Consider the following 22,570-nt stretch of genomic DNA (forward strand, 5'->3'; position numbering starts at 1 on the left):
AATTTTCTGTTTTTGATTTTTTATATTTTGTTTTAGCTTGGAAATTATGGTCAATGACATGTAATATTCGAAAAATTTCCGTCAAATTTTCAATATTCACAAAAGCTTGTGTGCAAACATAACTGGGAATATAAACATTAAGCAAAATAAACCTTTTTGGTTTCCAGGTTCTGATACTGAAATATACTGCAAAAAGATAGACTACGCGTATCGGAGGAGCTGCATTTAAGAAAGCGTCGAAAACAGGATGGTATCGTGTGTATTTTTTTTTTTGAAATCTAGCGTCAAAAATAGACCCGAAATTTTAGCGTGAAGATAGACAAACACACTAATAATATTGGTTGAAATAATACCACTATATATTGATATTCGAAAGCAAGACGAAGTGAAAGCATTGCGAAAAAGTTCAAATAACACATTTCTATTATTATTTCCGACACTGTATGTCAAAGTTGGGTCAATCAAATTTCTGATTTTCCTTCTAATCAAGAGCGCACATCTACGCATACCAGAGAGGCTGAAGCTGTGTTTGTGTACTAAGCAAACGGCAGCTCTTGAACACGACCACCCTAATGGCGCTCAAAACACCGCCGAATTGCGAGCGCAGTAAAGCTTTTTACGCGACACTTAAGTCATCAGCAATATCACTCCATGGCAGCGAACGCATTCAGTTGTTCGAAAAACTATTCATCAATCAGATCGCTATCGCCTGCGGATACGGACGCACAACAAAAGTGCCGCTAACGCATAATCAAAACAAAATTTCAGTTGTAAAACAAAATTTGCGTACAAGTGATATAAGAATACAAAAAACGATGCATAATCCCGACTATGTGCCGGCGACGAACAGTTGCAATGCGACTACGAGCATTTGCGGTGGACACGTGCCGCTTCCAACAGCGCCGCGGCCGGAATTTCATCCGGTCTTTGTGCGTTTCTCCAGCAAACAGCAGCCGCCCGAACAGCGTAAGTTGGCTGAGCTTTTCAAGCAAAAAGTCGCCGCCAAAGAGTTCTTCTATGGCATCGAGCTGACGGCTCGTTCTTATGGCAAGCAACCATCACTGCTGGACTACAATGGTTTTGACGTGCTGCTGCCGCTCTTCACATCGCTCGTGTGGTTGGGTCGGGACTATGCGAACGTTGAGGATGTCAACGCGATTGAGGCAATCAGTTTGGGCCGCCTGCTACAACAACATGTGGTGGTGTTGCCACATTTCACTTGCTATCGCGCCGACTCCCGGCGCCTCGACGACTTTTTAACACTGAACTTCACGAATGTTTTGGTGCTGCGCGGCGATGATGTGGTGCCACAACAACAATTTCAGCATGCAAAAGACATGGTCGAGTATATACACAGTAAACGCGGCGGTAAGTGACACTCTAGCGAGCTTATACTGATATATAATACTATACTGTGTCTATAGATAGTAGTTACTTGTCATGATTGTAAAACATTGGTGCTTACCCATTGAAGTAATTTATTGTTGCAATTCCAAATATTAAAAATTAGTCTTTGATTTTGTTGTTGTCATATTCAACACCGTGCATTTTATTACATCTGTGCAAATTGCCAGCGCATTGCATGTGTTTCAATAATACTTAATAGTTGATTACACGAGCTGATAGCAGAATGCATTGGCAGCTCTCTCTCTTGATAGATGAGTGGAGTTAGCTAGATTTCTGTTTGTTTGCTTTGTCACACGCGCATTGCTAGCTGAAAGCTTTTAAGTTCACTTTCTGAGCTCTCTTTCTTTGCCATTTGCAGATACAATATCTATAGGCGTTGGCGGATATCCTGAAGGACATCCGGAATCTAAGTCAATGGAGGAAGATATGAAGTACCTCAAAGAGAAGGTGGGTTTTATATATAATAATAATAATTGTAAGACTGTGATAATAGTTGATAGGGGACCAATATTATTTCGAAGTACATGTTTCGTAAAAATATAATTTTCGAAATATGTAATTTTTGAAAAACGTTATATTCGAAAAATAACTACAAATATAAAAATATAAAATTCGAAAAATTAAATTTTTGAAAAATGTTTTTTCGGAAAAATATAATTTTGATACACATATGTACATATATAAGTGTGCATGTACGTTTTTACATATGGATATATAATAGTTTTAGAAAAATGCAATATTCGAAAATTAAATTTTTGAATAACGCAATTTTCGAAAAAGCAAAATTAAAGATGCCTTAAAGATTCCGAAAAAATATAATTTAAATATAAATAAATATAATTTGAGAAAATCGTAATATTCTAAAATTGAAGTATAATTAAACTCCTGTCCACGCGACGATTTTAGAAAAATAAAATTTTCTAAATGTTTATTATTTTATTTTTCAAAGAATTTAATTTTAGCGAAATGTAGTTGTGAAAACTGAAATTTTCGAAAAATGTAATTTTTGAAAAATGCAATTTCCTAAACTGAACGAAACTCCTGGCCACGACATGATTTTACAAAAATTAAGTTCGTAAACAACGTAATTTTCGAAAATATATAAATTTCGGAAAATCAACTATTGAGTTGAAAATTCCACGACATGATTTAAAAAATATTAAGTTTTCGAAAAATGAAATTTAAAAAAAAAACGTAATTTTCGAAAATATATAAATTTCGGTACATGTGTTTTTTTTTTTAATTTTTTTTCAAAGAATTTAAGTTTAGTAAAATTTTGAATAAATGAAAATTGCGAAAAAAATTGATTTTTCAGAAAACGTAATTTTCGGAAAAATAAAAATTTGCAAAAAAATTGTGTTTTCGCTAAATTTTGGAAAATTGCAATTTCCGAAACTGAATGAAACACCTGTCGACGAGATTCACACATAACTAGGTCACACAATAAAACATTTTTTGTAAAAATAAAGCTAGCTATTGCTGGTGATGGCATTTTCTGCTCATTTCGAACGAATTAGGGACCGATAATGACGCCATAACAGAAGAGACAGAATATTGTTCCCTACTGATAGACGCTTTATATAGACTGTACGTACTTCTATTACATATGTATGTTTCAGTGTTCGTTAAAGGTTTATATATTATTTATGATAAGAAAAGAAAACATATAAAATACGTTTGTATGTATATATATATCCATCGATCACATTATATCGCTCTAACATATTTAGTCTTCACATAAATTACAGTTATTAAAATAAATTTCCGTTCTTTTTTGCTTTAATAAAATTATTAGAAATAAAATAGAACCTCGATACGGTTAATTAAACCAAATATAGAGGCAAATGATTTTATTTTGCTTCCAGCTAACATTTATAACTATATCTTAGTTAAATTTATTATACCCTGAACAGGGAATTTTAAGTTTGCCAGGTTGTTTGTAGCAAAAGGAAACGTCGGAGACCTTATTCAATATATAATATATTCAAATGATCAGAAGTTAACGCTGTTTAGGTTTTTTAATATCTTTATATTTTCAAATGGTTTTACTCCATTCATTTTTATAACGCCAAATACTACTGTGATCAAATTGAAAGGTAGTTTTTCGAATTCCAAAATTTTTTTTTGTAAATTGATAGCACTGTGCTAAATTTCACGTCAAAATATTAATTATTATTTGAGATACGCGTCGTTTTGTGAGGCTCTAAAAGTGAATTCCTCGATTTTTGTCTGAATATATTGAACAAAAAAGTGCGATAATGCATCATCTCATACTGCATTGGTTATTGGTGATAATTTCGCCACACTTTCAATTAATATCGTGTCGCAACCACAGCATTTGCCTAATTTACCTTCGTGTAACATCTGGCTATTCAGCAAGTTCACATGACCACTCCGAGGACACCGTTCTGACTCAATTGAGGATATAAAAACTGAATCGAAAAAGGCTCTGACGTCCATTACGACTGATGATTTTTCCAAGTGCTATGATGACTGGAAAATTTTTGGCATAAATGTTTTGCAGCGGGAGGGGATTACTATGAAGGCGATAAAATGGGCAAAATTCACCTTTCAATTTGATCACAGTAGTATAAACATTGTTTGTGCCTTCATCGAAAATTTCTCATCGTATCGAGGAACAGTTTAAGTGAAAAATTATCTGCAGTGTTGTATATCGTTTTAATTATATGGTACAGTAAGCGTGTATTGAAAAATTATATGATTTTGTCGTGACATTTTTAGTTTGCATTGGTGCTGACTATTTTTAATTGGAACAAATAAATTTAAAATCTAACACAATTTGTATAAATCTACTAATTCTCTTAATTGACATAAGTTTCTCTTCGATAAAAACCAAAAAATATAGTGCGGTAAATATGAAGTGTAATAAATTCGAACGTTTGTCGTAAATATAAAGGGTGATCCATTTCGAGATTCTCCACTTTTTAATTAATTTAAAATAACATTATTTGGCCTTTAATTTTTGAAGATTATCTAATTAAAATGTCGGCCGTGGCTACGTCTCAGATGGGCTATCCGTTGATAACTGATGAATAGCGTACGTCATGTTTTGCTCCAAGGCCTGAATAGAAACGGGATTGTTCGATTGTGGGACTTAGACTTGTGGGGATACCACAGCAGAATGTCTAACGGTGTGATATCACGCGATCTTGGTGACCAATCGACCGACCCAAATCGTGAAAATATCTGCTCCCAGAAGTATTCTCTCAATAAATTCATTTATTGGTGCAATGTGTGGGAAGTGGCGCCTTCTTGTCGAAACCAAATGTCGCCGAGATCGTGAGCTTCAATTTCAGGCATCAAATAGTCGGATTATCATGCAGCGCTAACGGTCGCCATTGACGGTTACGTTTTAACCGTTTTTTAAGAAATAGGAACCGATTATTACACCGGCTCACAAACCACACCAAACCGTTGATTTTTCTGAATGAAATGGCAGCTGTTGAATCTTTTCAAGTTGCTCTTCGTCCCAAATGTGGACATTTGGCTTGTTTACACAAATATTGCATAAAATGGACCTGACTGCTAAAAAAAAATTTATCTTGAAAACTTCAGATCTTCTTGGAACTTTTTTAGAGCCCATAAAGCGAAGCAATGGGAAGGTTAGCTTCAGTTCTTGTACATGCTGTATGTGAAATGTAAAAAAAAGCCTATTGAAAAAGGGGTTCTTTATTAGGAACACCTGTTAAAAAATATATACAAGTATTCTTCTATGCATAACTTCAAAAATCTTTAAAAAATACATAAAAAATTACAGAGCTTATATTTTATGTGCTATAAAAGAAAAATATGCTTTGAAATATAATAACAAAGTTTACAGATTGGAAACACGATTGATGCCTGATTAAGACTGTTTTCAAAAACGTGACAACGTGACATTCGAAGAAGAGATTTGCACTCATTCATAAAATATATAAAAATAAAAATTTCTGAGGAAAAATTGTCTTTATATTGAACATAGAGAATTCGAAATAAAAAAGCTTATAAAAAAGTTACATAATATATTAATGACTGTTGCGGAACTTTCCCTTTTGAGAGTTCTAGTTATGAATTCATAATCTAAATATTGTTTGTTTTAAAATAAATGTAAACATTTTAGAGTATTAAATCTGAACAGTTCACATTTCCGAATAAAGTACTAAAATCAAAATATTTTGGTCACTATGTGTAAAAACGTATTTAGAATAAATATGCTGAATTATTAGACAACAAGAAGAATTATCAAAGTTCGATTTTGCAATTATGACTCTTAAAAAAATATATGTTAATATGTGAAAAATTGTTGAAATATATTAAAATAGATACCAAAACAGAAAATGTAAAAAATACCTTTAAACATTCTCTAAGTAAACCGCAAAATTTAACAGGAATGTTGTTAACATACTATTCAAAGCTAACATTAACTAAGCACTGTTGACAGCAGAAGCGTTAAATAATGATTATTTAAAGTCATTGCACTGGACATTTATTGCGATATTTTGCAGTAGCTTTATATAGATTGTGCACTATTATTTAATTATTACTCGCACAATTAATTAAAGTAATCAAAAAAAAAAAAAAAAAAAAAAAAAAAAAAAAAAAAAAAAAAAAAAAAAAAAAAAAAAAAAAAAAAAAAACACATATTTTAAATATTCATGACTATACTTAATCGTTAAAGCAGAGTTTATTTATATTTACAATTGATTACTAGTTTTTAGGTCTATGAAAACCAATAGATATAATTTTTGTTATTAGTGAAATCAAGTAATCGTTTTCATTACTAATTACTAACAGGTTTTAACACCCTCTATTCGCATAGCAAAATTTTAGAAAACAAGAACAGACAAAGAATAAGAAATTGACGCACTTTTACGTCATACTATTTTTAGTCCACCTTGTATGCGTTAATGTGAAAAATAATATAAAAAATCATGTCCATATAAGTAATTTTTGACATTACGAACCATTGATCATTCACATATGGTAGCAAGAAAAATAAACTTCGATTCCATTTGTTGGGATTTATAGCATTTTTGCAACAACAACATGAAAGAACTATTTTTGTATTTGAGTCAGTATTAGTTATTTTTGTGATTATTACTCTTCAAGTCAATAAATCTGTTTCAATGTTAAATTATTCAATAAAGATTCGAAAGCAAGATTAAATGACGCATGGCTTATGTGTGACTACTAACATATTATACTATGAAACTCGTCGATTTTGTTTCATTTCTGTGTAAACACTGCAACTTTTAAGAACAAATCGATTTAATTTTAAGATTATAACGGGTTTTTTAATAGGGACGCTACAAAAGTAGCGATAGTCGATAGGGACAGCAAACGACGTCACATTTTTTCCCGCCCTTTTGTCATTTCTCTTCAGTAAGGTTTGCCATTTCGTCCAACGACAACTCGTAATTATTAAAAGTTACTACAAACCTAAATTCGGAGTCAGTGGCCTTAACTCTAAGACAGCTCCATTCAATTTAAGGTGGAAAAATTTGAATTCACAGGCACAGTACATTGTTCCCATGCCAGTGAGATAAAAAAGTGTCCGTAGTGTCGAGAATATTGCTGCCGCTGGCGCATCAATTGAGAAAGACGCAAATCAGTCTCTCCCACGACGTTCTCAAGCGTTGAACATCTCTGTGACGAAAAGAATCGTCGCATGTTCGTAAACAGGGCTTGATAATGATAAGCAATAATCATTTTTTGCGTTATTGGTCAGGCAGCAATCCACACGTACCCCATGAGTCACCATTGCATCCCGAAAAAAAGACGGTTTGGTGCGGCTTATGAGCCGGCGTCGTCATTGAGTCGTACATCTTCCCTGATGTTCAAGACCGGCACGTTACTGTGAATATTTCTAACATAAATTGGATGACATGGACTTGTACAATATGTGGTTCCAACAGGATGGCGCCACAAGCGCCATACCGAATGTCAAAGTCGTTTTATTGAAAACCAAGTTTGGTGTTATCTCTCGAAATGGGCTGGTCAATTGGCCGCCTTGGTCGTGCGATTTGAAGCCGTTAGACTATTTCCTGTGCGGCTACGTCAAGCCTATGATCTATACCAACAAGTCAGCGCCGATTGATGAACTTGGAACGAATTTCGAATGTGAAATTGCAGCAGTATAGGCCGATTTATGCTCGAAAACCGTCGAAAATTGGGTTCAACATGTGGACTTCTGCTAGCGAAATGGAGTTCCATGCATACATCGAATGTACCTTCACAGGAGTAAGAATTTCATTATATCCCAAACCGTTCGCTCTTATTCAAAAACCCGCTATAATTTCGCGCGTAATCTGGCAATCTAGAACTATTACACTTTATTACTTGACTATAGCTCTTTTGTACTTTTCAGTCTTTATCACAATTTTCATGTGAAAGTTTTCTTTTTCAAGTAGTGTACAAGGACGGATTGAGATCAATGACTAGATTAGTTGATATTTATCATTACAATAACGGTTTGTTTCTTTGCATTCGTTTAGAATATCCTGATAGCTATCCATTATATGATGTTCCTAGTACCCTGTAAGCACTTCTACTAAAGCTCTTGAAACTTTAGCTCTTATGTAAGTGCTTTAGAGTTTTAATAGTCGGAATGTGTGTTACAAATTTCATTCAAGACACATTTGCCTTTTTGTTGAGCAATTTTATAATTGACTTCATTGAGGCTCAGCTAATGATAGAAGGTGCAAATTAGCTTCACTAAAGGTCTATCCTACCTATTGAAGTCTTTCCTTGGCAGCCGAAACATTCTAAATTATATATATGTACTTGTAGAATAAAAATGTTTCTGAAACGATAATTTGGTTGAAGTCAATTGAAAATTTGTAGTTTCCGGTTAATACTATGATTATGACGAGCGAAGATCGTAGCTAGCAGTCTCAATGTTTTTTCGAGTTTTATAATATACAAAATATAAATTAATGTTCTACCAGTTGTTAGATAGGCACACACTTAACTTGACTAGTACGTCCAGCTTATGTGTGTAATTCCCCTTTCATTGTTAGAAAATTTGTAATTAACATACTTGAGACTACTGAATGACCATCTCAAAAAAGTAGAACAACGTAAAAGCTATATGAGCAAGCGATTTTAAAACAAAACTCGACAAGTTGATTAAGCTCATTAACCGACACTTAAACACCGGATATAATGCAATTATTAATATTTGGTTTGCGAGAAAAATCCCCTGTCATTTGGTGAAAAATCGGTAGGTGAAAAAAAAAATTCCAACAAATTAGCCGAATGAAGCATATAAATAGTAATTAAAAACATTTAATATTTGCCTAGTTCACTCATTAATGAAAACGCAATTATTATATTTGTATTTATTTATATTTATTTGTCTACGCAATAGGTGGATGCCGGCGCCGACTTCATCGTAACGCAAATTTGCTTCACGCCGGAGTCCATTATAAGCTTTGTGCAGAAATGCCGCGAAATCGGTATTACGGTGCCGATCATTGTCGGCGTTATTGTGCCGGATAACATGCGGATCTTGCATTTCATAATGAACATCGTGAAGGCGGTGATTCCCGAAGAGCAGTTGAGTAAATATAAAGAACTGGAAGAAGACCGCAAGGCATTTAAGGCGTATGCGGTGGAGAATGCGGTGCGCACGGTGCAAATATTGTTGGATAGTAATTTGGATGTTTATGGATTTCAATTTTTCACCATGAATCGCTTGAAGAGTGTTCAGCAAGTGATACAGCAAATTTTAAATATGAATCAGACACAAAGTACTTAACTAATTTAAGTTATTTGTATTAACAGATTTCAAACAATTTTTAATAAGACTGTAAATAGTAAATTATAGTGAATATAGAAATTTGTATATAAACATTGTAAAGTTCCTTGAACTAGTGCTAAACTAAACACTAAACATGAGAAGTGGCTAATTCTTACTAACATATTTAAGTATGGTAAACCAGTTTGTAATCCAGAAAGTACCAGGTAATTGTAAATAAAACGCAAAATATTTAATTATTCATCAATATTAATTTTGTTGTCTTCAATGTAATCTCCCCAAATGTAATACATTTATGACAACAATTTTTCCAGTCTTCGAAACACTTTTCATAATCACTTTATGGAATGGCCTTCTGCTTCTTCATCGTTGTTTTATCTCTTCGACCGACTGAAAACAAATTCCACGGAGCGGCTACTTCAGTTTGGGGAACAAGAAAAATTACACGGATCCAAATTTGGTTGATCGATGGTATTCATTGCGTTTTTGACTTCACATTTGGTTACAATTGTGGCTCGATACAATGGTGCATTATCATCAAGTGAAATCCATGGCATGGTCTTCCACAATTCCGACCGTTATTGAGGGATGTTCTCATGCAAACGCTTCAATAAACGCCTTTATTGACCGTCTGTCCCTCCAGAAAAAAATTCGTGATGCACCAAATTACGAACATCGAAAAAAACAATGATAATCCTCTTGATTTTTGAACGGCTTTGAGGTTTTTTTTTCATTTGGGCTCGTTTTTTCCCTCCAATTCGATGATTTTTGACTTTTTTGCATGACAAACTCAGAAACCCATATCGGCAGTTATTATGCTTATAAGCATGTTCAAAGAGACTTACTCAGCTTTATCGGTACACGTTTCGTGCTCAAAATATCCACCAAAATCTCTTGCCATCTCTTTAACATTTGTCTGAAGAATTTTAAGCGCCATACCAAACACTTTCTTAATATTTTCATCAGTTTAAAAGGTCGAAGATCGTTCAGAACGAGGCATGTCTTCAACGATCTCTTGACCGGAAGGACAAAAGATGAAGGAAATTGGTTGCCTGTTTTTTTTTTTTTTTGGAAAAAGTGGACATCACGTAACCAAAGACTAGAATAAGCAAAGTACGGTAAATTCTGACTGATACGCAGCCGTTCATTTATCAGTTGTCTTTCAAGAAATCGGGAAAACCAACGAAAACCAAAATCTTCAAAATTTTTTCGCGATAATTCGGTTGTTGCACATGCTGTGTGGCGCGTAGCCCCGTCTTATTGGAACCAGAGGTTTTCCAAATTTACTTCTTCCGATTGCGGCCATAAAAATAATCATGGTGTTACCAGCTAAATTTCGAAAGAAGCACAAACCGATGACACCAAAATACTAAACTGTCAATTTAGGAGAATGTAATGGTAGTTCAAGAATAATTCATGAATTCTCTTTGCGCCAGAATCGACAGTATTGTTGATATGCCGCACCACTCAGATGAAAGTGGGCCTCATCGGAGATGATGATTTCCTTAAAGAAATCGTTTTCAAGTTGTTGCAAGGCAAAACTAGCAAATTCATGACGTTTACGGTTGTCGAATGCTTTCAGTTAGTCAATGACAATGAAAATCACAGATCATGGCATAATAAAAATATGATTTTGAATTCTTATCATCCTTATTGGAAAACCCAGTATATAAATATACAACTAATTAGAAACGCTGTCTTTTTTATTCCTTCTGGTGCTAATTTTTATTAATAAAGTTATTGATTTCTGGTAAGGATGTGTTTCAAAGTTGTGGCTTCAAATGTATTAAAATATATTGTTAAATTTTTTTAATGAGAAAAAGCTGCAGCTGTATACCTGCCCTACTTGGTTACATTTTTGACCTTCGTGAGTCTTGAAAGATGTATAAAGAAACAAATTGCTTTCAATGTCCTTAAGCATATACAGAATTTTAAAACTATTTTCAATATTTCACGTAAAGAAAAAACTTTAAAAATTTCAACAGAAATATACAGCTGAATTACTACCATCGCCCAAAGAGATCCAAAAAAGTGATATTCTACATAAAACTCAAGACGAATATAATGTCCAAATATTCAAGAACACAATTTCCCGGAGATTGGTCGAATTTGGACTCCACGGTAGGCATGCAGGAAACCACTTCTGACTAAAATTCAAAGTAAACAACGCATAGACTTTTCCAACTTTAATTGATCTTGGACAACAAATCAAGTTTCTTGTTTGGAGCGATGTAACTAAAATTAATCGCATAGCTCCTGATGGGCGAAGGTATGTTCGCCGACCAATATATCAAGAATTTGATCCTCGCTATGTTTCACGGGTAGTGAATGAAGTGATTTGCATTCTAAAAAATGTAATTCTGCCATTAGTCTATGGTAGCAATTTGCCTGTTATATGGAAATTCGGAAATGTTGACACCAAGATTTTTGTTGAAAATTCCAGGAATGTTTTAGAGTGGCCTGAAGAGAACGCACTTCTGTTGATGTCAAAAAAGCTGAAGATACCAAAAATATTAGAAATATGGAAGTAATTTTTGATGAAATTAGGACGGCTGGGGAAGCAACACTTATGGTGCGCTGTTAGAGTCTTATAACGTAAATTCAGAATCGACGTGAAGCAGTATTAATGTAAAGGATTAGGTAACAAAATACTAACTGAAAGTAAGCAATTTTTTTAATAACAATATTTTTTTGCTTATAAAATATTTTTCTAATTAGCTGTCGCACTGAAATCCTTGATTCCACAGATTTTTGTTAAAATCGTCCAAAAAAAAAGGGATTTTTAATTAAAATTTTTACTCGAATAGAGTTTGAGTTTAACGTAAGTTTCAATAAAATGAGAGAAAAAAAGTAAAAATAAGTATTTTATTTGAAAATAATATCATTTAATTCAAGCTATGTAGCGTTTACAGCTGTATATTACCTTTTTTGAAGCTCATATATGATAAGTTTATTTCTAGATTTCATTGTCGAGATAATATTAAGTAAGTAAATTATTGCATCAAATTGTTTAGAATGTGTATGTATGTAAGTAATTAGCTGCTGCAAAACTTGAGTTACTCGCTTAGCACTCATTGTATTAATCAAATTTTAGTTTGTACTGTACCGAATGGTTGTTGATTTGGGTGAAATGCATGATATGGACTTTAAACTGTTTCTGTAACCAAAGAATTCGGTAATAAATAATGATATTTATTTGAACTATTTTATTACGTGTAGTAAAGAGAAATTCATTAAATTTCAAACAGAAGATTTTAGAAATAGAAAATATTTCACGTTGTATAAGTGCTAACGAGGCTTCAATGGCTTATCTGCATTTACGCGTCGGGAGCAACTCATACGTGTCCGACGGCAGCACTTGAATTCATGCTGGAAGGCACATCGCTACATCTAGTAGTAAATCAAACAGGCAAACACAGATTCAAATGAAAGTAGAAGGGTTAAGCAGAGGAAAAGTAGTCTCGTCCCAACAAATGAAGACCCTAAGAGTTGAAATGACACTGCTTCTTCTTAAAAGGCACAGCATTGTCAAAAGGGTATGGTAAACTTCTCTAGGAAGTTCAAAGTTACCTTTAGCAGTAAGGCTGCAAGGCATGATTCCACTCTCGAACTACATTTTAGGGACAGCGCAATTAAGGCTCGAAAACGTTAGAGGGAATTGGTGCAGGAGCAGCAGAACTACGTACCAAACTCTCAATACCTATGGGAAATTTTTAGAACGTATTCCAAGCAGAAGTCTTAGCTATAAGTCGGTGTGGAAATAAATTTCCAACACAACTATCGCAACGAAAGTATCGCCATACTCAGCGGTAATTGTGTGGCGCTACAGGTGCAGGAGTGTTTAGAATGGCTGAAAAGCCAATCAGTTCGCCGTCAAGGTGCGCCGTCGCATGGGTATAGCCAGGACTGAACTGCAGCAATCACCTCATACCATAAAGCAGCGGCTTTGTAAGGAGGAAAGAGCAGGCAGAGAGAAGTATTGGCAAAAACTCTAAGACCTGCGTCAGGACAAGTTGCTAGTGGGTGGTTACAATCTTAGCAGGCTTAAAAACATAATCAAATTCCCCGGGATAAATTCCGGCTAGTTAACATAGACCTAGCCGCTTGTGCAACCTACTGGTTCTGCGACATGAATCCGGAAGCTCCAGAACATGTGCTGTCTGTAGACGCAGGTTAAACGACCTTAGATCCATGTTTCCTAACAGGGTTCACATTGTCTCAACAGCACGTAGCAGTATATTAGAATTCTTCAATGTGACTTAGAGGATGGCACAATAGACCTTAGGTCTAAGCATTAGAAAGATACGATTTCTTACTAAAAAACTTTTCTGACAGTTTTCTGATAGTGCGCGCCAAAAATGAACACCAGCAAAGAATATATTAATATTAATATTATGTATAATATTCCATAAAGGCTAAAAAGCGTTTTCGTAATTTTGATGCCAAAGATACACAACGTTCAAGAAGGTCAATTGCCGAAAATATCACAAAAAAAAAAAAAAAAAAAAAAAAAAAAAAAAAAAAAAAAAAATTAAAACTAACACAGTATACAGTATAGTAGTGTACTGTAAAAAATATTCTGTCAGAATACCAAAATGAGACTCTTGACTAACAGAATCACTAAATTACAATTGTGACAATTAGACACATGAGACACAATCGTCTCAAGCAGAATACCGATATTAGTTTGACGAAAGAACCTTGATTTCTTTCAAAAAGTATCACCGGAATCACCAAACATATCTTGCTCTAATGCCCTTATACTGGCATATTTCTTACAAAACTATCCAGCGGACCAAATGGTTTCATATTAGTCAGCGGTTTATAAGCAATAAATCAATCTTTCGGCAATATTGTATACTTCTAAATTTCTCTTTGTTTGCTCACATTATTATCGGATAACACTTTCAGTATGTATGTCGCGTATGTGTCTTTCTCTGCTCTATTCTGTACACATTCATATGAAATATATTATTACACAAAGCAGCACTGTTCCGCATTAAAAATCCTTCGTTGTTTGTTGTTGCTAACTTTTTGGCATTGGCACTTTGCGGACGGAAGTGTAATAACAAATGAGTTGAATGACAATTTGATCAACAACCACTTGGCGATTCAACGACATACTATACAATAATAGAAATAATATTAAGAAATACAAAACAAAACAAAACAAAAAATAGAACAAAAAGCAAAACGAAAAAAAGTGAAAACAGATGCGAACACAATTATTTAACGCTTTGTCTTCTAGGGCAAACAATTCATTGAAATGTTGTTTTAATTTTTTTCGTCATTTTGTGCTGTTGTGTTTTTGTTTTTTGGCAAAGAACAGTTGTATAAACAATTTACGATTGGATTAGGTGATTCCGCCACCTTTTGATGTTAAGCTAGGAATCGGCAACAGACGCCGGCATAGAAATGTTGTAGATTTTGTGTGTTTTATTAAATTATTTTTGAGTGGTAATTTGTCTACACGTATTTATACGATGATATTATTAGAAAGATATTAATTTTTACCGTGAAGAACCCTTTGAGTTTGTATAAAAATTGGTAATGGTCATGGCATTAAAATCCTATACTTTAGCAGTTGCGTGATCGCGCCTCACACAATAGACTCTAAACTTTTCGAGTTTATACGAATGCGTATCAGAGAGTGGGTTGAAATACTTCTGAGAATTCCTCTACATCTATGTGTATTAATGTGCACATTTCAAATTCAAGTCAACTTCATTTTCATTTCTCTGTCAATTTTCATCTACAAATTTTCCGAAATTCAGTTAGAATTTTCCATTGTCAATATAAATGTCAACATTTTCATTGTTGCACATGCCAACGTTTGTATGTATGTACTTGTTGCAGATTGTACTGCATATATGGGTCTTGTTGTTGTTTGCAACACTCATTTCCTGTCAATTACTGTCCAAATATGCTTTTTAATGTTGCCATGGTCACTTTAAATGTAGGAGGTAGCATTCTTACGTACCATATATACTGACCGACATACATGATATGTATGCAGTATAGAGCTAACATGAAGTGTAAGGAGTCTCATATGCTACTTTTTTAATATTTATAATTTATGGTGGCTAGAGAAAATGCATATCAATTTCAATCAAATCTAATATAAATGTAATAATGGTGAGTTTAGGTCGGAAGTAATTTGTGAGAAAAGAAAAATTGACTAAAACTCAAAGTTTAACTTTCAAGATGTAATACTTTCACTTTTAGCAGCCGCAGCTGAGAGTGGACACGAAGACTATAGAGAGATATTCGGCGCCGTTTGCGCTCAGACTGATGTATGGAACTACTTGGCGCATTTTAGGCCGAGTTCTTAAATTGAAAGCATATAAAATACGACTTGTGCAAGAACTGAAGCCGCTCGACTCTCCCAAGTGCCATCGCTTTGCTCTATTTGCTCTTGAAAAGTTCCAAGAAAATTGGACTTTTTCAAGCCAAAATTTGTTCAGCGATGAGGAATATTTCTGGCTCAATATGTAAATAAGCAAAATTACCACATTTGGAACAAAGATTAACCTGAAGTGATTCAAGAGCTATTATTTCATCTAGAAAAAACTACGGTTTGGTGTGGTTTGCGGGCCAGTGGAATTATTATTAGTTCATATCTCTTCAAAAATGATGCTAGTGAGAACGTAACTGAAGCTTGAGATCTCGGCGATATTTGGTTTTAACAAGATGGCACCATTTCCCACACATTTCCTTAATCAATTGATTTATTAAGAAAACTCTTTGATGACCAGTTAATTTCACGTTTTGGACTGTTCGATTGGCCACCGAGATCGTGTGATACCACACCGATAGACGTTCTTCTATGAGAATATGTAAAGTCTATGCGGAAAATATCGGTTCGAATCAGAACTGGGAGAAAAATGTCATGCGTATCATTCGCCTACGAGAGGCTGATACCTACAAACACATCAAAAAAGTCCCCAAAATAATGCTGTATGCCCGTAAAGTGAAGCTGTTCGAGAAAGCTGATACGGTATAGAAATCAAAGAAACATATTGGATATATTCCGAATGAGTATTTGGGTATGTGAAACCTCTGAGCAAAGTGAATGCCGCAAGAGCTCACAATCCATACCAAAACCGAAAACGAATTGATTGATTTCTGAGGAGCGTTTGAGGCTCTGTTATTACTAGTAATAAAACCGAATTTGCGTCGGTATGTGACTATGGAACTTGTCAACTCTCCTATTATAATGCAATTAGTTCTTACAATATTTAGTTAATATAGTTCTAGTAGTACTATAAATAAATATATACAACCGAGGTCACTTATTTCAGTACCTAATGCAAAAAAAAAAAAAAAAAATTTTAAATGTCTTACCTAAATATTCTACGTAAATTATACACTTGTATATTGTTAGATCTGTGTGTACACCTGACAGTTAACCAAGCGATTATTGACCCACCTTTTAGTGCAGCTGCAACACCTCCTGTTGCTGACACTTTTATGTGTTGAGTATGTATGTATGTAAGTACTTTTGAAAAATTGCCCATAATGCGAGTGCTCGATTTTTTCTTTTTATTACTACACCGGGTGACAAGCGAAGCGCAGACGGAGCGCACATGTTCAACGCCGCAAAAAAAGCAAAAAAATCGACCGCGTATAAAATGGCTCAGTTGTTGCTTTGAAAAATGGACTTATTGTTGTTAACAGATTATTTTTAAAAATATTGCTGCTTGTAATAATGTTGTTAATCACAAATATTATTGATGTTTATGCGAAAAATTTGTGCCGTAAGCTATTCAAGCATTTATAAAAGGTAATATTTAGGCGATTGATCATCTGTTTCCAGATCAGAAACTCATCGCCAGTAATAATACGTTTAATGACTTCCTGGTAGACGAAGGGAATTGTTTCACAGACGTTAACGCGACGCTGTGTTTCGGAAAAAGTAAGTGATTTTGTAAGCAATCGTGCTTTCACTTTTCTCGGACAGAAATGGTCTTTCAAAATGGTTTTCACTGATCCTTCTAATATTTCAACGATAAGAGTAAGATCTCCGACTATTAATCGTCGATTCTCAAGCACCAATTCCTTTATTTTATTGACGTGTTGTTGATTATCAGTTCATGTTGATGGCCGTCCTGGATGTGGTTCGTCGTCAACTCGTTTTCGACTCCCTTTGATTAATTCGTACCAATCAAAAACACTTCTATTTGACAAAAAATTATTCCGGTAGACTTTTTCTAGCATTCTCAATATTTCGGCAACACAAAATTTTAATGGAACTTCTTTGTTGAATCCCATTTTATTCATCGAAAAATCGCCGAATGTACTCTATGTACCAACCTAGAGAAAAAAGATTTCTACGAATGGGTTGGTTTTCATATGAAATTTAAATTAAAAAGTCTTACTATTTTTGCCCACAGTCATTAGTTCGTCTGCTACTTACGATAATCGCCATATATAAATACAACATAACTCATGGAGTGTCTATCGATTATTTTAATGCTTTCTGTGAGGTGTGCGTAACCTTTATATCGCTGGCTAGTGGAATTTGAGCGGTGGAAAAGTGATATTCGCCCAGAATTAGGCAGATAATCACTCGGCGGGTTCGTAATGGCAAGTATAAAAGGACAAGTTCAAAAGTGGCTATTTTATTATTATTAAAAATTTAGCGCTGTCGACTATTACAATTGTGAGTGAGTATATATGGATAATAGGAACATAATTACCGTATTTTGTACAAAAATCCACTTTTTATTTATGTGAATTGAATTCCGCTCGATTTAATTTAAACACAAAATAATTTCAAAGGTCAGAAAGCTCAACTATACTAAAATAAAGTATTCCGAATTTTTTCTGCACTGACCAAGTATTGGTCTTTTATAGCTTTTTTATGTTTCCAGCTGTTTCATTTTTCTATAACGCGAGTTTACAACAAGCACACAATAGTATATAGCAAGTGTATGTATGTATGTACTTTGTAATGCCACCGCCACCGCTACTTGTCACATTTTTATTTCTTCCTGCTTTTAATTGAACTCATTTCGTTTACGGTAATTTTATGCTGCTCCCATGCACTTCCTGTTTTTCGCCTAGTTTTCACTTTTCTTTTTTTGCTTTACTCCTCCTGCTTTCTTTCTCATGTTGCTGCGTTAATTCATGCGTGTTACGGTATATAGCAAAATGCTGACAACAGCAGAAAAACAATTGATGTGTGGGGAAGTGAATGAAAATAGTGACTGCACTAAAAGTGCATTTACAAATTTACTGCTATTTTATTTCATATGTGAAAAGATATGAGTTAAACAATGTTTAATGATATATATAAATACATTTTAAATCTTTAGGGGCAGCTGACTGAAAAGTTCAGTAAAATTAGGTTGATTGATTTGTCTGAACTTTAAGATACGAACGTAGCTTAAAAATTGTCTTTTGATTGAAATTAGGATCTGAATGATGATGAAACATGAAAAAAACATCTTTTTGTATGAACTATATACAGTGAAAAAGATCCTCTATATTAGCCACTTTGAGTCTAATCTTTAGATTTATAGTCTCAAATTCACACTATATTAATAGAACATATATGTATTTATATATATTCGTTGAATTAAATAAATAAATTAAAAGATTGTTAAAAAGTAACCGAGTTAAACTTTAAAAGTTCATTTATGAAATGCACTGTGTTGCTTGTGTGCCAAAATTTGAGGTGCGTCTTTAGGGTCCATTGCTTCAAACAACCCTTGAAGGAGCTGAAAGGTCCGAGGGCAGCTTAGGTGAAGCGTAATCAGAGCTTTACTGAATTTACCTAAAACAGCATTCCAAGACTGTTTTGAAAAGTGTCAATTCGTCCTTTGAAATAATGTACTAAGAATAAACATAGTACATAGAAAGGGAGGAAGGGAGAATGCGTAAAATCGTCAGAAATTTTTCTCAGCTTGCAAAATATTATTTATGGGACAAATTTATATCTTCAAACGACGCAGAGATAATATAAGGAAATTTAGTACGATTGAAAATTCAGCGTAGATTTGCTCATTTTCACCTCATAAAAGTTTTGCTTCTGTGATTTCTAGTCGATTTCGGTGTTTTATTACAGTACTTTAGCTTTACCCACTACTTTCCTCCGTTGCGTATACGCAACCTTACTCTTCAAAATATTTTAAGTTGTAAGTAAGACGTTTAAGTGAGGTAACGCGATAATTTAGTTTTGTTGAGAATGTATATACTTAGGCTTTAACCCAGACCGTATCTGAATCCCCTACAAAACACACACACACACACTAACATGTATGGTATACTAGTAGTTATATGCACACTAGAAATTGTAAAACCTAAAAACTTTTTCTGATCGACATAAAAATACGTTCAGAAAATGGTAAAGAAAATTTACAAATGGTTTATTTCTATTACATTCGACCTGAACAATTTTATAAGCGAGCGATACGTCAGAGTTGCACGGCATTCCTAGGGACCAATATGAATTAATTAATATAATTTTCTCAAGATTAACTGGAAACTTTTTCTCTATTGATTTCACTCAATATTTTTTTTCGTAAAAACTGAAAAAATGGGCACGGCAAATATAATATTTTGAAAATAAAATTCTGCATATAAGTAACTAGGAACGAAATGGGTTAATACAATCTACATATGTAGGAAAATTTCTGGTGGCGAAAACTTGAAAAATTTTGGAAAATATCTTCGGTGATAAGTATTTGTCGCGCGCAAGTGCTTTTGATTGATGACAATTTTTCAAAGAGGGATGACAACGAGGACCCGTGACCCACTTTCAAGATGGCAATCAACATCAACTGATGATCAACACGTCAATAAAATAATAAGAGGTAATTGTTGTTTGTTAATACAATCCAGATATAGTCAGTTGTAGATTGCAGTTTCTTATATTCGGTAATTAACTTGAACTTGCAGTTTCCGCAAAATAGAGATTTTCTTTTTCCAAGGTATATTCCGGTGGAGGGAACACTTCTCCGGCATGTTTAATGCCAGTGAAAGCATAACACCAGGAGATAGCGAAGCCGACTCCCTAATCGATGACGATGGAGCAGGCGTTCCATTGCTCGACTATGAAAAGTTCGAATAGCAATTACCCGTCTGAAGAACCACAAAGCGGCGGTAGCCGATAGATTGCCTGCCGAGCTATTCAAACACGGCGGTGAAGAACTTCGAAGTGGCATGCATCAGCTTCTTTGTAGAGTATGGTCGGAACAAGTACTCTGCCCAATACTCAAAAAGAGAGACCTCCACAATCTGCGCCAACTATACTAACTATCGTGCGACTTCTTCAATCCACTGATGGATAAAATTATTCAAGCTTCAGAGCTTAATCGATCAGGTACAATCTTCTATAAGAGTGTACAGCTGCTGGCTTACATCGATGATAATGATATCATTGGCCTCAACATTTGCTCCGTTAGTTCTGATTTCTCCAGAAGGAAGCAAAGCAAATGGATCTGGTAGTGAACGAAAGTAAGACGAAATGTCTCCTGTCATCAAACAAACCATCGTCGTATTTGCGGCTTGGCTCTCACGTCCCTGTTGATAGTAAAAACTTCAAAGTAGATAATTTCATTTATCCTGGAACCAGTATTAACACCAACAACAACGTTAACCCCGAAATCCAACACAGAATAACTTTTGCTATCAGGTGCTACTTTGCACTGAGTAGGCAGTTGAGAAGTAAAGTTCTCTTTCGACGAACAAAGATCAAATTCTATAAGTCAATCATTATTCCCAGCTTGCAAAACGGGGCAGTTTTCGAGAGAAAGGTTCTGCGGAAGATTTATGGTCCTTTGCGCATTGGCCCCGGCGAATATTGAATTTGATGGAACGATGCGCTATATGAGATATACGACGACACGAACACAGTTCAGCAAATTAAAATATAGTGGTTACGTTGGCCAGGTTATGCCGTCCGAATGGATGAAAACACTCCACCTCTAAGAATATTCGACGCAGTATCCGCTGAGGGAAGTAGAGGAAGAGGAGTACCTCCCCACTGTTGGAAAGATCGGTTGGAGAAGGACCTGACTACACTTGGAATCTCCAATTGGCGATAAACAGCCAATATAGAAAGAGCGATTCCGGTGGCATATATAATGTTGTTATATCGGGAGTAGGCGTGGACGTGTGTGATTTCTCTCATTTTGAACTGTCAGAAGAATATTAGGTACACATTTGGCTCAACGTCCATTATCTGATTCATATCTGGTTAACCTTACTATTTGCTTTTTAGGTGGACAATTACTACTTTTCTAGTAGTTCTTAATTTTCTAGTTAACTAATTTCAATAGGAACAGATTTATTTCATGTTTCAATTTAACAAAAATATTACTATTCCTTTGCAAAATTCAAGAATATTCTTCAATTAACTATGTCTTCGCAAATTAAGTTGTTTGATTTCATTTTTGAAGCTTCCTACATATACGAAGCTTGGAAGGAAGACGAAAGGAACTTGTCCAATAAAAAAAAAGCTTAACTGGTGTGTAATGAATAAGTGTGAAAAGAACGCCATTAAATGGCTGGCGAGCCAAAGTAACGAATAAATTGCAGTTAGTAAATGTGAAGGAAACAACAACAAAAGCGCTTGTCCAAATTGCACTTAAGGTGCGCTCGCTGCGTGTGAATGTTGTGTGAGATTGATGGGTTGATTGGCGGTTTGCCGCACGATGTGCAGTGGATAAGTGATGAGAATACATGACAGCGTATGGGAGGGGGGTATCAGCTAGAGAGTGGGCATCATGCAAAGTCCTCCTCGTTCAATGCTGACGAAGTGAAGGCGTTGTATACATATATGGCATATATCAACGTGAAGTGGTAAAGCTGTGTGTTTTTGTTGCAAGTTGGCGTATAATGCAAATCACGTGTTTACAACAAACACTTACGACAAGTTGCTTGCATTGACTAAAACATGGATAAGCACTGCACTGCATCGCTGTTAGAGATTACATACATATAAATGTATGTGTATATGTATAAATAAACAAGTAGAAGGTGCTTAACAGGAATAAAGGAGAGCGCATTCGCTTTAAGCAGCTGCTGGCGAAAGCCAAAATCCCGCTTTATTAGGCCACACATGATTCTGCTCTCGTGATAGTATCATTAAATGCAGCAGTGCTTATTGCTTGCCATTAAAACTGCACTTAAATGCTAAATATCCTCATTAAACTAGTGCGAGAGTATGGCGGTGGTTTCTGCAATTCATTTTTGCTGCCATTTTCATCATTCAAACTTTGTTATCTGCCACTTAGATGCAATTCACTCTCACATCGAGAAGAAGACTCGCTTGCGATGCTGCATTTTGCGAGTCTTTCGGTTAGTGCAACACTTCAACTCTTTGCGCTCAGCAGTGATTTTTAAAGGCAGTATTTCTTGTATTCTTTTGATAATAACATCGTGGATTAAACATTTTCT

General features: G+C 34.7%; 1 protein-coding gene and 1 long non-coding RNA gene across 2 annotated transcripts in view; one reads left to right on the forward strand and one right to left on the reverse strand.

Annotated features, from left to right (window-relative positions):
- Positions 1-22,570, reverse strand: part of LOC108969021 — a 214,245-nt gene that overhangs the window by 26,841 nt on the left and 164,834 nt on the right. The window lies entirely within an intron of this gene.
- LOC108968733 (methylenetetrahydrofolate reductase) lies at positions 75-9,419 on the forward strand. The gene is made up of 3 exons (XM_018932976.1): positions 75-1,368; positions 1,766-1,854; positions 8,777-9,419. Exons 1-3 carry the CDS (start codon positions 573-575, stop codon positions 9,164-9,166), a joined length of 1,275 nt encoding a protein of 424 aa, XP_018788521.1. The 5' UTR covers positions 75-572; the 3' UTR covers positions 9,167-9,419.

Source organism: Bactrocera latifrons, unplaced genomic scaffold, assembly GCF_001853355.1.
Source record: "Bactrocera latifrons isolate USDA-ARS-PBARC rearing strain unplaced genomic scaffold, ASM185335v1 scaffold_0, whole genome shotgun sequence".
Lineage (NCBI taxonomy): Eukaryota > Metazoa > Arthropoda > Insecta > Diptera > Tephritidae > Bactrocera > Bactrocera latifrons.

Bases quoted from the DNA above. Each gene is read 5' to 3' on its own strand.
- LOC108968733 (XM_018932976.1), top strand. From the start codon at position 573: ATGGCGCTCAAAACACCGCCGAATTGCGAGCGCAGTAAAGCTTTTTAC. The intron at 1,369-1,765 runs GTAAGTGACACT...TGCCATTTGCAG, and splicing joins TATACACAGTAAACGCGGCG to ATACAATATCTATAGGCGTT. The intron at 1,855-8,776 runs GTGGGTTTTATA...TCTACGCAATAG, and splicing joins TGAAGTACCTCAAAGAGAAG to GTGGATGCCGGCGCCGACTT.